The sequence below is a fragment of the Martes martes genome, assembly GCF_963455335.1.
Source record: "Martes martes genome assembly, chromosome: 12".
Taxonomy (NCBI): Eukaryota; Metazoa; Chordata; class Mammalia; order Carnivora; family Mustelidae; genus Martes; species Martes martes.
In genome coordinates, this window is record NC_137900.1 from 86,351,474 (window position 1) to 86,364,501 (window position 13,028).

Genomic DNA, 13,028 nt, shown 5'->3' on the forward strand with positions numbered 1-13,028 from the left:
GCATTTGTTTTCTAGTGCTCCTTTCTTGCTTTCTTTCCAGTTCATGAAATATATTTTAGTGCTCTATTTTATGTCCTCTGTCAGTTTCCTACTTATCCCTCTTTCCTTACTATTCTTTTAGTGGTTGCTACGAGTAAATGATCAAAGGCTTTTTACCATCAATATTGTACCTCTTCACACCTGACCCTTGATACTCAGCCCTTATCAATTCAAACTCGGTATTTCCAATTTTCACAGTTTCCGTTACAATTGTAATAATCTTACAACAGCATATTTTGTATATGCTGGACATTTTCCATGATAAAATTTGTAAAAATTCCTCTTTGACCCATGAGTTATTTAGAATGGTGTCTACTAATTGATATCTTTATTGATTTTTTTAAAAGTTATGTTGTCATTCTTAATTTTTTTAAATTATTTTTATTTATTTATTTGACAGACAGAGATCACAAGTAGGCAGAGAAGCAGGCAGAGAGAGGAGGAAGCAGGCTCCCCGCTGAGCAGAGAGTCCGACGCGGGGCTCGATCCCAGGACCCTGGGGTCATGACCCGAGCCGAAGGCAGAGGCTCCAACCCACCGAGCCACCCAGGCGCCCCTGTCATTCTTAATTTTTTAATGACACTGGACCATGGTTAGACATCCTACACTTGAAAATCATTGAAACGTGTTTTATGTCACGTTTAAGTCAATTTCACAAGTTTCATTTAAGCTTGAAAATTATGTGCATGTGCGCATTGCTGGCAGTTTTAAGCACATTAGAACAAGTTTTTAATTATGTTATTCAAACCTCAGTTTTTGGTTTTCTTGATAAATGATTAAATACGGTATATGAAAAATCTTGTATATTGATTGGATCATTTATCAATTTCTTCAATAAAATATGCCACTTTTTGCTTTACTATAATATTACATTATTGGGCATATACAAGTTAGAATTTTTTTTTTTTTGAGTTGTTCCCTGTACCAGTATGAAGTAAACCTCTATCTTTAATAATGCTCCCTGCCTTAAATATAGTGGAATTTCTTCCCTCTGCTATCTATTTTCTTTTTCTGTACCTTGTATCTTTGGAGGATCTCTTATAAATACTATATTGTTGGATTTACCTTTAAAAGGCATACTGATAATCTCTGACTTTTATTAGGAAGTTAGATCACTTTCATTTACTATGATCACCAATGTACTTGTACTTATTTCTACTTTAGTTTTTTGTGCTAATTATACTTTATTTTAGTGTGTATTCCTTTCCTACATTTTATTGTAAAGACCATACATCATAATTTTATTTTTCACTTTCCTCCCCTCTACCTGTTTTGAACTTATACATTTTATGTTCTTTAAAATATTTTTGTTAATTTTTTTATTTTTTAAATTTTTTAAAAAAGATTATTTATTTGACAGAGAGAGAGAGATCACCAGTAGGCAGAAAGGTAGGCAGAGAGAGAAGGAGGGGAAGCAGGCTCCCTGCTGAGCAGAGAGCCCAATACGGGGCCCTGAGATCATGACCTGAGCTGAAGGCAGAGGCTTAACCCAATGAGCCACCCAGGCGCCCCTATTTTTGTTAATATTTTAATAAGCAAACTTTACTGACTCCAAGCTTCTTCTGGACAATAAATGGATATTATTGGTATGGTTTAGTTCTTTACTTTCTTCTTTCATGTTATTGTTGTCCAGAATTTGGTCCCATTTTATCTCAATAACCTCAATTAGCCATTAATACAATGACCACTGTCTTATGAAGTCTGTGATTTTTTTAGGAAACAAAGGGATAACTTTTTTGTTACCAATACTTGTAAATCACCTCTTCCTTCCAGTTTCAATTTTCCTCTTTCTGAAGAAATCCATAGGCATTCTCTTACATCACCAGAACTAACCACCCTCCCACAAGGTTGTCCCAGCACTGGTCACAGGGTTAATGACCTGAGGATTTCCCTTACTTTTTTTTTTTTTTTTTAATGATTTTATTTATTTATTTGGCAGACAGAGATCACAAGTAGGCAGAGAGGCAAGGCAGAGAGAGAGGAGGAAGCAGGCTCCCTGCTGAGCAGAGAGCCCGATATGGGACTTGATCCCAGGACCCTGGGATCATGACCTGAGCTGAAGGCAGAGGCTTTAACCCACTGAGCCACTCAGGTGCCCTTTCCCTTACTTTCTTGACAGCTAAACTGTCCATTTAAAAGGATGGCTGTGGGGCGCCTGGGTGGCTCAGTGGGTTAAGCATCTGCCTTCAGTTCAGGTCATGATCCTGGGGCCCTGGGATCTAGCCCCATGTGGGGCTCCCTGGTCAGTGGGGAGCCTACTTCTTCCTCTTCTCCCTGCTCATGCTCTAGCTCACTATCTCTGTCTTTCTAATAAATAAATAAATAAATAAATGAAACCTTAAAAAAAAAAAAAAAAGATAGTTGATCTGTTTATCCAGCATCTCTAGGTTATTTTGGACACAGTTATTTTTGATTGTTTAGCCTACCACATTATCAAAGTGGAATTCAAACAGGAGGAAAATCTGTAGGAGGATGATGTTCATTCATAGCTGAAATATTAATAAGACAATTCCTTTAATTTTTTGATAAAAATAAAAAAGGTTCTGTGGATTTGTATCATATCACACAATTATGTAACACAGATTACACAAACACATACTGAACCTGGCATTGGCAAATTTTTGCAAATGGCCAGAAAGCAAATGTTTTAGGCATCGTAGGCCCATACGGTGCTCATAGTGTATCTACCTTTTCTTTTTTTTCACTGCACTTCAAAAATGTAAAAAGGATCCTAAGCTACCAGACAGTTCCAAAACAGCCGTGCCATTCCTGTATTACATGAACACGCAGCAGTAGATGGAGGTATTCTGTTGTGGAAACCACTGTGTCAAACTGAGCAGAGGGCAGGTAAATAAGTCGGGGCTATCCACTCAGACGCACGCGAGGCTACCCCAGTCAGGCCCCCAAACCTCAACAGCCCACCGCCCCACTGTCTGAAAACACATCAAACTGCAGAAGGAAAATATCCCGTGAACCACAGTAGGAAGGTCCACTTCAAGTCCTCCCTACACACACCACTACTAGAAGGTGTCAAGGTCCTCAAGATTAGACTCACGGTTCCCATGATGGAAAAAGTCCATTATGGGCACCCCCAGAGCTGACATCACGATTCTCCTGACAAAGTTCTTCTGGTACTCCAGAGCCGTAGCTTTGTCCAGCCTGCCAGGCCCACTACTTCTAAGACACTGACTCTATACATTTGCCCGGGAAACAGTCTTCCCAGGTGGCTGACTGCCACTGGGTACTCAGAAACTTCATCCTCTCCACATTGAACTCTGACCAGGTCAGCCTCAGCCATTTGCAAAGTCAGGGTCAGTGGCTCCCAGGGCGGATGATTATGCAGTAACATCTTCCCTACTAAACACGATGATGATGGAATGAGACATTTTCAGAGTTGTGTATGTGTCGCTCTTGGTGATCGCTGGAATGTACCATTCCTTCTGGCTCTAACACAGTCCTTATGTACTGAGACAATGCAGAGAGAACTTGCCCCGTTGAGGAGAGATTTTTGCTTTTAAAGGAACTGTGAAATTGTGTAATACTCTCTTACTTAGTTTTAATCAACCAGCTGTTTATTTCATTTTATTTTTTATTTAAATTCAATTTAGTTAACATATGCTGTATTATTAACTTCAGGGGTAGAATTTAGTGATTCATGAGTTGCATTTAATACCAGTGCTCCTTGTATCAAGTGTCTTCCTAATGCCCATCACCCCACACCCCCATGACTCTCCCCTCCAGCAACCCTCAGTTTATTTCCTAGACTTAAGTCTCTTATGGTTTGCCTCCCTCTCAGTTTTCATCTTATTTTATTAATATAATGGAATATAACCCAGCCATCAAAAAAAGAACGAAATCTTGCCATTTGCAAAGACATGGATGGAACTAGAGGGTATTATGCTAAACCAGCTGTTCATTTTAGTACCTATTAGCAAGCTACCTTCGCTGTCTCCCTGCCCTGTATGAACTGAGGAACAACCTACCAACAATCATCCTTCCTAAGGTACAGGGAACAAGGTCAAGATTTTGTATAATGGATCGTCCTTTCACTCTAATTTAGTGGCCTCAGGCAAGAGATTTGTCATACTGGTTATAAATAATCCTACCTCAAATAAATAAATAAATAATCCTACCTCTGTTTATCTGCCTTGCTCTAGGAGGCAGCACAGGAAAATCATTCATATGGGGCATTTGCTATTAGGATAGAAAAGGATTTTAATAAAGGAAACTGTTGGGTTTTAAGCCAAAGGGCCCAAGGCCAATTTCCCTTTGAGCGAATTAGAAAATGCAGAAGAGTGAATTATACAAGGTATTTCATTATTGTTTAAAATGGTTCTTTCCTTGGGGCCTCTGGGTGGCTCAGTTGGTTAAACGTCTGCCTTTGGCTCAGGTCATGATCTCCAGGTCCTGGGATCCAGCCCTGCACAGGGTTCCTGCTCATCAGGGAGCCTGCTCCTCCTTCTCCCTCTGCCCCTCCCCCTGCTCCTGCTGTCTGTCTGTCTCTCTCAAACGAATAAACAAAATCTTTAAAAAAAAATGGTTCTTTCCTTATATGTATTTTCATACTGAAAAGATATTAATTACATAGTCCCTTTGCATATTTTTAGAAATAAAATTTATCTCACCATGAATTCAAATTGTACAATATGAATACAAAAATGGGGGAGGAAATATATCTGTAGTGAGAATAGGTGAGGTAAGCCATGAGAAAATCTGAAGGAGAGGTAGGTAACTGATGGAACTTTTGATGGAAGAACGAAGCACAGTGATGACTTCGGGGAAAACGGAGAATCCAGCAACTACATGCCTTCCTTGTATCAAGCAAACTCCTTTGCACAAGCCTGAACAAGATCTGCTAGGGAATGAAGGGGATTTACAGAAGTGGGGCTTTCCAAAAAATACTGCTGTTTAGCCAGAAAGCTTATGATAGCCAACCATAAAGTGTTCTCTAGAAAAATATGTCAAAATTATGTTCTTGTCTACTGGTAAGAGAATATAATCTTTTCACTATATAACAACTGTGAGCTCTGCTGCCGGCAGTAGAGAGAACATTCAGATCTTCTATGCCCAAGCTTTCTCTTCCAACAATTCCTGGAGTACTAGTAACAGAGATTCTCCAGCAGAACCCTGATTCCTTCAGCAATTATGTCTTCCCCCGGAATTAATAATATCACAGTCTACCTGTACCCCAAATATGTCTGTAACTTCCATAAGAAGATAATCCTCTGAAAGGAAAAGAGAACACCTGTAAACCTTCTTTTCTTTTCTCTTCTCCCACCCAAGCATCTATACCACTGCCAAATAAAACACATGTGGCTCAACAGATTACTGTCGGGAATGAATAAATTCTGTGTGATTTTTTTTTCTTACAGTGGAGCTACACCACTGTAACATATCCAGTTTATATAAGACAATGTAAACAGCTTTAGCGGCCTTTTCTTTAGTCCCACCCACAGCTGTCAGCAGGCTTTTGAATGTATATGAATTCAAATTATACAGGATAACAAGAACAAAGGCTATCCGCTAAGCCTCACTTTGGAATTGTTTCATTTCCATGAAACTTTGTGGGTCTCCAATCTCTCATTAAGAAATAATCAACCCCTCCTTCATGCTCTGATTTCTCCCAGGTACTAGGGCATCTGTTGTTACATCTATGACATTTATTGCTTTTAGGTAACATAGGTCTGTATGCTTAAGAAGGCCTAATATATTGCAAGGTGCTCAGTAAAGTCCATTTAAATTAATAAAAGTTATAAACAAATGTATGCTTCTTTGCATAATTTCCACACAGGCTAAAAATTCTGAGTGTTTTATCTCCTCTCTAAAAACAGAGTAGGTGCATACCTGTCCTCTTTATTGACTTGAGAATAATATGATCTCTGTCTGATTGCAGAATAGAAGGAGAAGGCTTCATTCAGATAGCTGGTCTCCGATGTGCGTAGGCTATGAGGAAAAAAAAATCCTTAAATTTGACAGTGTCTCAAAATCTTCATGATGAATTCTTATTTTATTCTTCCTCTATTCCTCTACACGAGGGGATGGGAAGGACTATCCTAAATTTGCAATCAGCAGAGCAATAATCTTAATACCCTTATAATGGGTAAAAAATAATGACAAGGTAAAAAAAAAAAAAAAAAAATACCTCCCCACTGCTCCCAAGCCTTTTTTGATGGCAATCCAAAGTACACATTATTCTCATTCTTTGAAAGGATTCTCCAAACAGCATTCCACCCAGTTACATCTTTCCACCAGACCTTTCATGGCCTTCCCCAAATCCATACAGAGTCACTTGTCCTTTGGCTCATTTCTTCAGTTTCTCATAGGACTCAGAAATGGACTAATCCGTATTAATCTTCAGAGGATGCTGATGAATCAGGTTCTCTGTTTAACATTTCTAGTTTTACAAGAGACTTCTTAAGAAAATATTCTACCTGAAAGAGTGATTTTAATGGGGGAATGTTGGATGGCATGCCAAGAGACAGGAAGAGGAAGAAATTCCATATGGTCCAAGCTTTTTATGGTATACCCGATACTCAATGAGATTTAGATTCCGAAAAGGAATTATCTTCTTTCCTTGACTCATCATTGAGGATCTCATCTCATCAGTAAGATTTATCTGCTTCATGTAACCTTTTAGATATATCCTACAAATATGAGCTTTAAAGTATTCCCCCGAAAACCACTCATTCAAACATATAGTTATGATATGATCAAGATTTAAGTGAAGCCATTAAGAACTATAAATTCATTTCATATTTATGATTTATCTAAAACCAAGATCATGAGCATTTAAGTTATAGATGAGTCTGCCCAAATGAACTGTTAGGAAGGCAAGCCTTTGAAGCAAATAACGTTACTTGGATTATGGAAGATCATTTCATAATACTGTTTTGATCACTATGATCTGGGGTTCATTTGTAATGCCTTAGTCTTCCCTCCTACCAAGTAAGTATATTGTGCATACTTCTGCATGCTGTGCTTAAATCAGGACAATGCTTTATTTTTTCCATATGCAATTCACTTACTAATAATGGTAGTAAAGCTGCCCAATCTTAGAAGCAATTTCCCCTATTTGCCACCGCTTCAAGCCATACCGATTATCCAAGACTTGTCTGTTTTACATAGGAGATAAGAAAATAGAAATAAGAGACTATAAATTCCAAAAATAACCAAATCTGTAAATTTAATAGGATTAAATACCACCCAATTCAGCATGAAATTCTGAATTCATGAATTCAAATTCATGAATTTTTCATGAGATTTCAACATCATTCAATTAAATTCAAAAAGCATGTATTAAATGTCTACCTAAAGTATGCTGAAATATGAAAAGAAACTTCTTTGAGCTATGCTCACGAAAATTAAAAGCAACAACCCCCCCCCAAAACAGCTTTGACCAAATAAACAACACCTATTTTAGAATGAAACCATGCATCAAGCCTACCTATGTTAATCCGAACCATTTCAGATATAACACTCTTTTTAAAGATCAGATGAGAACATTACATTTTAAAAACTTAAGTAAATAGGAAAAAATCTATTTATTTTCCTTTGTGTCATGAAGATGAACTATATTAAAATGCACCAAGAGATAAAGCGTACTGAGGTAGTAAAGGTCAAAACTGGAACTAACATAAACTGGCCCTTCACTCTCCTGTAACTATAAAATTCCTTTACCGATGCTGCTGCTGGAACTTCCAGAGTTTGGTGTAAACATCGAAAGTTCTTCCAAAATAGGACTGCCACTGCTTCTGCCCATATTGTGGCAAATCTCTGTAATAACAAACAAACAAGTATTACTTTTAAAACTCCTAGGCTATCTGGAAATTAAGACTTGTGATGGTATAAACTGGAGAGATTTAAAGCATCTGCATTCAGGCTTTCTTTCTTTCTTTCTTTCTTTTTTTTAAAGATTTTATTTATTTGACAGAGAGAGACACAGTGAGAGAGGGAACACAAGCAGTGGGAAAGGGAGAGGGAGAAGCAGGCTCCCCGCCGAGCAGGAAGCCTGACGCAGGGCTCGATCCCACGACCCGGGGATCATGACCTGAGCTGAAGGCATCTGCCTTCGACTGAGCCACCCAGGCGCCCCTCACGCTTTTTTTAAAAAAGTTGTAATTTTTGGAGCAGAAATGGTTCTGTAGGAGTCCAGGACTTGTTCTTTCCTATTCTTCTCCCCACCTCTGTTCATTCCTAGTCTCTTTTGTAGACACCTGTCCCATGAGGTTTCTAGCATTCCCTTTCTTCTCCTGGGGTGATCTTATTCGTAGTCACTTATGCACTGATAGCTTCCAAATGTTATCTTCGTATTAGAATTTCATTATCTTCACACAAGAACTCGGCACTCTGAAAAACACTGCTGCTTTAGGTAACGTATCTAGCAATGGATGTGCAGGTGGTATTACTGTTCTTGATTACTTAATCCTCTCTCTGTAGGTGAACTATACATCCCTGCCCTTGGGTCTGGTGACTCAAACCACACGCCTTAGAGACAAATTCTTCCCTGTCATGTGAACACTGGGCCTGGCCTTAAGACTTGCTCTGGCCAATGAAATATAACTGCAAGTTACCCACGCCATGTCTGAGAAGGTGACATGAGATATACTACACAGTTCAGCATTTTCACTTCCTTCCAATCTAAGATCAAGATAGGGCTGCTCCTTAGCCTGGAACACAGAGTCAGATGCATTTAACGGAGCCTTAGAACTGTAGACAACTCACAGCTAACACGGGAGCTAGAAATAATCTCTATTGTAGTGAGGCACTAAAATGTTGGAGCTGTTACAGCAGCCTCATTGAGGAAAAGCCAGTACAGAAATGGATACCAGGAAGAGGCTATTGCCATAACAAATACATAACATATGTAACACTGGCATTGGAACTGAGCAACACAAAACTGTCACTGAAGGCTAGAAAAATGATGACACATACAATACAGAGGCAAAACAGCATCTGCCTGCAATGACTTGGAGAGTAGTTAAAGTGACTAGTGAACATATGGATTTATACAAAGAAGCTGGGAAAAGTATGCTACTAGCCCCGGATGCTATTAGGGGCACTTCACAAACACGAAAAAGAGATGAACTCAGAAAAGAACTAGCTGCAAGCTAGGCTGAAAAGGAAAAGGGATGACCCACCAGTTCCAGAACTTTCAGGATGGCAAGAACAGTTCTTATGCGTAAGTGTAAAAGATACAATGGGGAAATGATGGCTACAAACACCACTAACAACGGAGTCTCATCCTCAGGGCAAAACCTTCCTTAGAGCCTATGAATAAATCTATGAATGTGGCCCCAAGTGTATTTTTTCACTGGAACAAGCTAGATCAGGGAGAAGGACCTGAGGATCCAATTGTCTTGCAGAAGCCTCATAAGCTCAAGGTATCTGTAAAAACCTCTAGAAGAGAAAAAGAGGCAAGTTTCAAAAAACTATGGCTATGGCTGTTGGTTTGTGAAAGCTACATGAATCCAATAAAGAGTTAACCAAATCTTCTGAGGGTCGTACTGCCCAACACTGGTTGTTTTACAAACAAACAATAACCACCCACTGATTCCAGTGAGGTACTCTTCTTACCAGAGTCTATGACTGGTCTTCTCGTGTTTACTGATTGGGCTTTTGGGGTTTTTTATGAATAGTTACCAAAAGGTATCAACTCAATCTCTATGGAAAGTTCTTTTTCTGTCTTTTTAAAAGAAATTCATCCATACAATAATATAGCCTTTTAAAAGATTTAAAGTTTTACCTTCCAAACTTAACTCTTTAATATAACCAATATTTCAGATATATGTTAACAAATTCTATCTGAATTAATTTTTTAAAAAGATTTTATTTACTTGACAGAGAGAGAGAGATCACAAGTAGGCAGAAAGGCAGGCTGAGAGTGAGGGGGAAGCAGGCTCCCTGCTGAACAGAGAGCCTGATGTAGGGCTCGATCCCAGGACCCTGGGATCATGACCCGAGCCGAAGGCAGACGCCCAACGACTGAGCCACCCACGTGCCCCTCTAAATTTATTTTTTTTAAAAATCCCATGACGGGAACAACTCGTTAAGCATCCGACTCTTGGTTTCTGCTCAGGTCATGATCTCAGGGTCTTAAGACAGAGCCCCGCATCAGGCTCCATGCTCAACACAGAGTCTGCTTGAGATTCTTTCCCTCCCCCTATCTCTCTGCCCCTCCCCAGTTTGTGCTCTCTCTCCCTCGAGCTCTCTCCAATAAATAAATCTTTATAAAAATTTTTAAAAAAATCATTTGACTTTTGAATAATTTGACAGAACTAGAATTGCAGTCATCAATTTTCCCTTATGCTTGGGTCTCAGCTCTTTGTTCTATTCTACTGGTTCTTCTACTTCCTCATTAACATTCTGTTAATTACTATAGCTTTACTAAAAAGTGTGGCATCAGGACACCTGGGTGGCTCAGTTGGTTAAGTGTCTGCCTTCAGCTCAGGTCGTGATCCCAGGGTCCTGGGATTTGAGTCCCAGGCTCCTTGCTCAGCAGGGAGCCTGCTTCTCCCTCTGCCTGATGCTCCCCTGCTTGTGCTCTCTCTCTCTCTCTCTCTGACAAATAAATAAATAAAACCTTTAAAAAAAAAGCGTGGCACGTTTCCTCTTTTTTTTTAAAGGAACACCTTGATTATTCTTGGTTCCTTATACTTGCATATGAACACTAAAATCAGCTTATCAAAGTTCTACCAAAAAAAAAAAAAATCCTAATGGGTTCTAATGAGACTTGAATGAATCTAGACATCCATTTGGAGAACTGACATTTTAAAAATAATTTTTTAGTGTCAATAGTACCTCTTTCCATTTATGTTGAAAATAGGCACTAAATAAATTTTATAATGTTTTGCATAAAGATCTAATATTTCCTGGTTCGCATTATTACAATATCTCATATTTTTATTGCTTTCGTGAAAGGTATCTTTATTTTTTTTTAAGTTATGTCTTAAAGTTTTCTTTATGCTGGAAGGTTTCAGACATACACAAAAGTAGAAAATAGTACAATGAATCCCAATGTACCTGAGCATTTCTATCTGGGGTTGCCTGACAAAGTGGCTGTGTTTGGGGACTCTATTCTTTTTCATTAATCTACCTGTCTATGCTAATACAACTTCAGTTAAATCAATAACCCTCTGATCACCACTAGCACTATTTTCAACTAAGCAAAGAAGTGAAGGCTGTATTTCAGAATGACCCTTATAACCCAAATGGCTACTAAAATACCTAAAATAGAGAAAACACTTAAATGTTTCATGGTAAAAGGAGACACTTCTTTTTTTTTTTTAGAGAGAGAGGGAATGTGCACACTCGTGAAAAAAGGGGGTGAGGTTTGGGGGGAGAGGCAGAGAGAGAGAGAGAGAATCTTAAAGAAGGCTTCACACCCAGCATGGAACCCAATGCAGGGCTCGATCTCACAACCCTGAGATCATGACCTGAGCTGAAATCAGAAGTTGGATGCTTAACCCACTGAGCCACCAAAGAACCCCTAAAAGAGAGACTTCTATTTTTTTTAAGATTTATTTATTTATTTGACAGAGAGAGTGAGAGAGCACAAGCAGGGGGAACAGTAGAGGGAGACGGAAAAGCAGACTCCCTGCTGAGCAGGGAGCTCCACACAGGGCTCAATCCCAATACCCTAGGATCATGACCTTAGCAGACACTTAACTATCTGAGTCACCCAGGCGCCCCCAAATAAGGGACTTTAAATTCTCTCATTTAACCTAAGTTTAACTTTCTTTTCTTTTTTTTTTTAAGATTTTATTTATTTATTTGTCAGAGAGAGAGAGAGAGAGAGAGCACTGGCAGACGGAGGCAGAGGGAGAAGCAGGCTCCCTGCCAAGCAAGGAGCCCGATGTGGGACTCGATCCCAGGACGCTGGGATCATGACCGGAGCCGAAGGCAGCTGCTTAACCAACTGAGCCACCCAGGCATCCCTAAGTTTAACTTTCAAGTATAAAAGAAATCCTTTGTTTATCTCACTAAGTAAGCTGAATATTCTTGGTAAACTATACAAATCTAATGAAATTTGAGGTAGTAGTTTGTTGTTCAGTTATTTGGGGATGGGAGGGGAGGGATATATACACATACACATACACAGTATTTGTGTATACAGGCACAGTACTTGTCTTGTTTTGTAATGTAAACTTCTCTCGCTTACTATATTGTTAACATTTTTTCAAGTTTAATATAATCATATGCAGGGCAGTGTATAGTACACATACATATTTGAGATTAGAAGAAAGAGACTCTCCCCGCACACACAAAAGGCTGCCATATATTTTATAATTTACTTAACAAAGGATATATAATTCCAAGGAAATAAGAGAGCTACAGAGAAGACATAAATACAGCTTAAGTTTCTATAGCTTTTCTCTTGTCCTAGTGGGGTATCTTGCTATTGGTGACACCTGCCTTGCAGTTAGGCAAGGTGTCTTTTGAAGATTTTATTTATTTATTTGAGAAAGAGAGAGAGCATGAGAAAAGAGAGGTTAGCGGGAGAAGCAGACTCCCTGCTGAGTGAGGAGCCTGATGTGGGACTTGATCCCAGGACTCCAGGATCATGACCTGAGCCAAAGGCAGTTGCTTAACCAACTGAGCCAACCAGGCGCCCTGGCAAGGTGTCTTTTGAAGTCATGGGATGGAAAGAGAAAACCTGGTTACTGCATATAATTCTATCAAGTGCTAAGTATTACGAAAGCCAGAGAAAGTGATGTGTAACATGATCTCTACAATCAAGGAGCTTAAATTCAGTTAGATAGAAAAGATGAACACATATACAGAAAAAGAGGAAAAACAGCACCTAAGTATTAAATTATATAGGACTGAGTGTAGAAAAGAGATACACTGGAGGGCTTGAGTAGTCAGGGAAAGCTGCTTAAAGAAAGAGAGCTGGATAGGTAAAAGAGAAAGAAGTGACCATCAGAAAGAGAGAGAAGATAATATGCAAGAGAAACAAAGGCCATTATCAGCTAATAAAGCCGTAACACAAG

The 13,028-nt window shown here is 39.1% G+C and overlaps 1 protein-coding gene across 1 annotated transcript in view; it reads right to left on the reverse strand.

Moving 5' to 3' along the window:
- SCAI (suppressor of cancer cell invasion) overlaps positions 1 to 13,028 on the reverse strand; it is a gene marked incomplete at its 5' end in the record, with an annotated part of 134,645 nt that overhangs the window by 39,291 nt on the left and 82,326 nt on the right. The window contains 3 exons of the mRNA XM_080820245.1: positions 5,884 to 5,982; positions 7,065 to 7,151; positions 7,717 to 7,812. Coding sequence (XP_080676371.1) covers positions 5,884 to 5,982; positions 7,065 to 7,151; positions 7,717 to 7,812 — 282 coding nt within the window. The remainder of the gene's footprint in view (positions 1 to 5,883; positions 5,983 to 7,064; positions 7,152 to 7,716; positions 7,813 to 13,028) is intronic.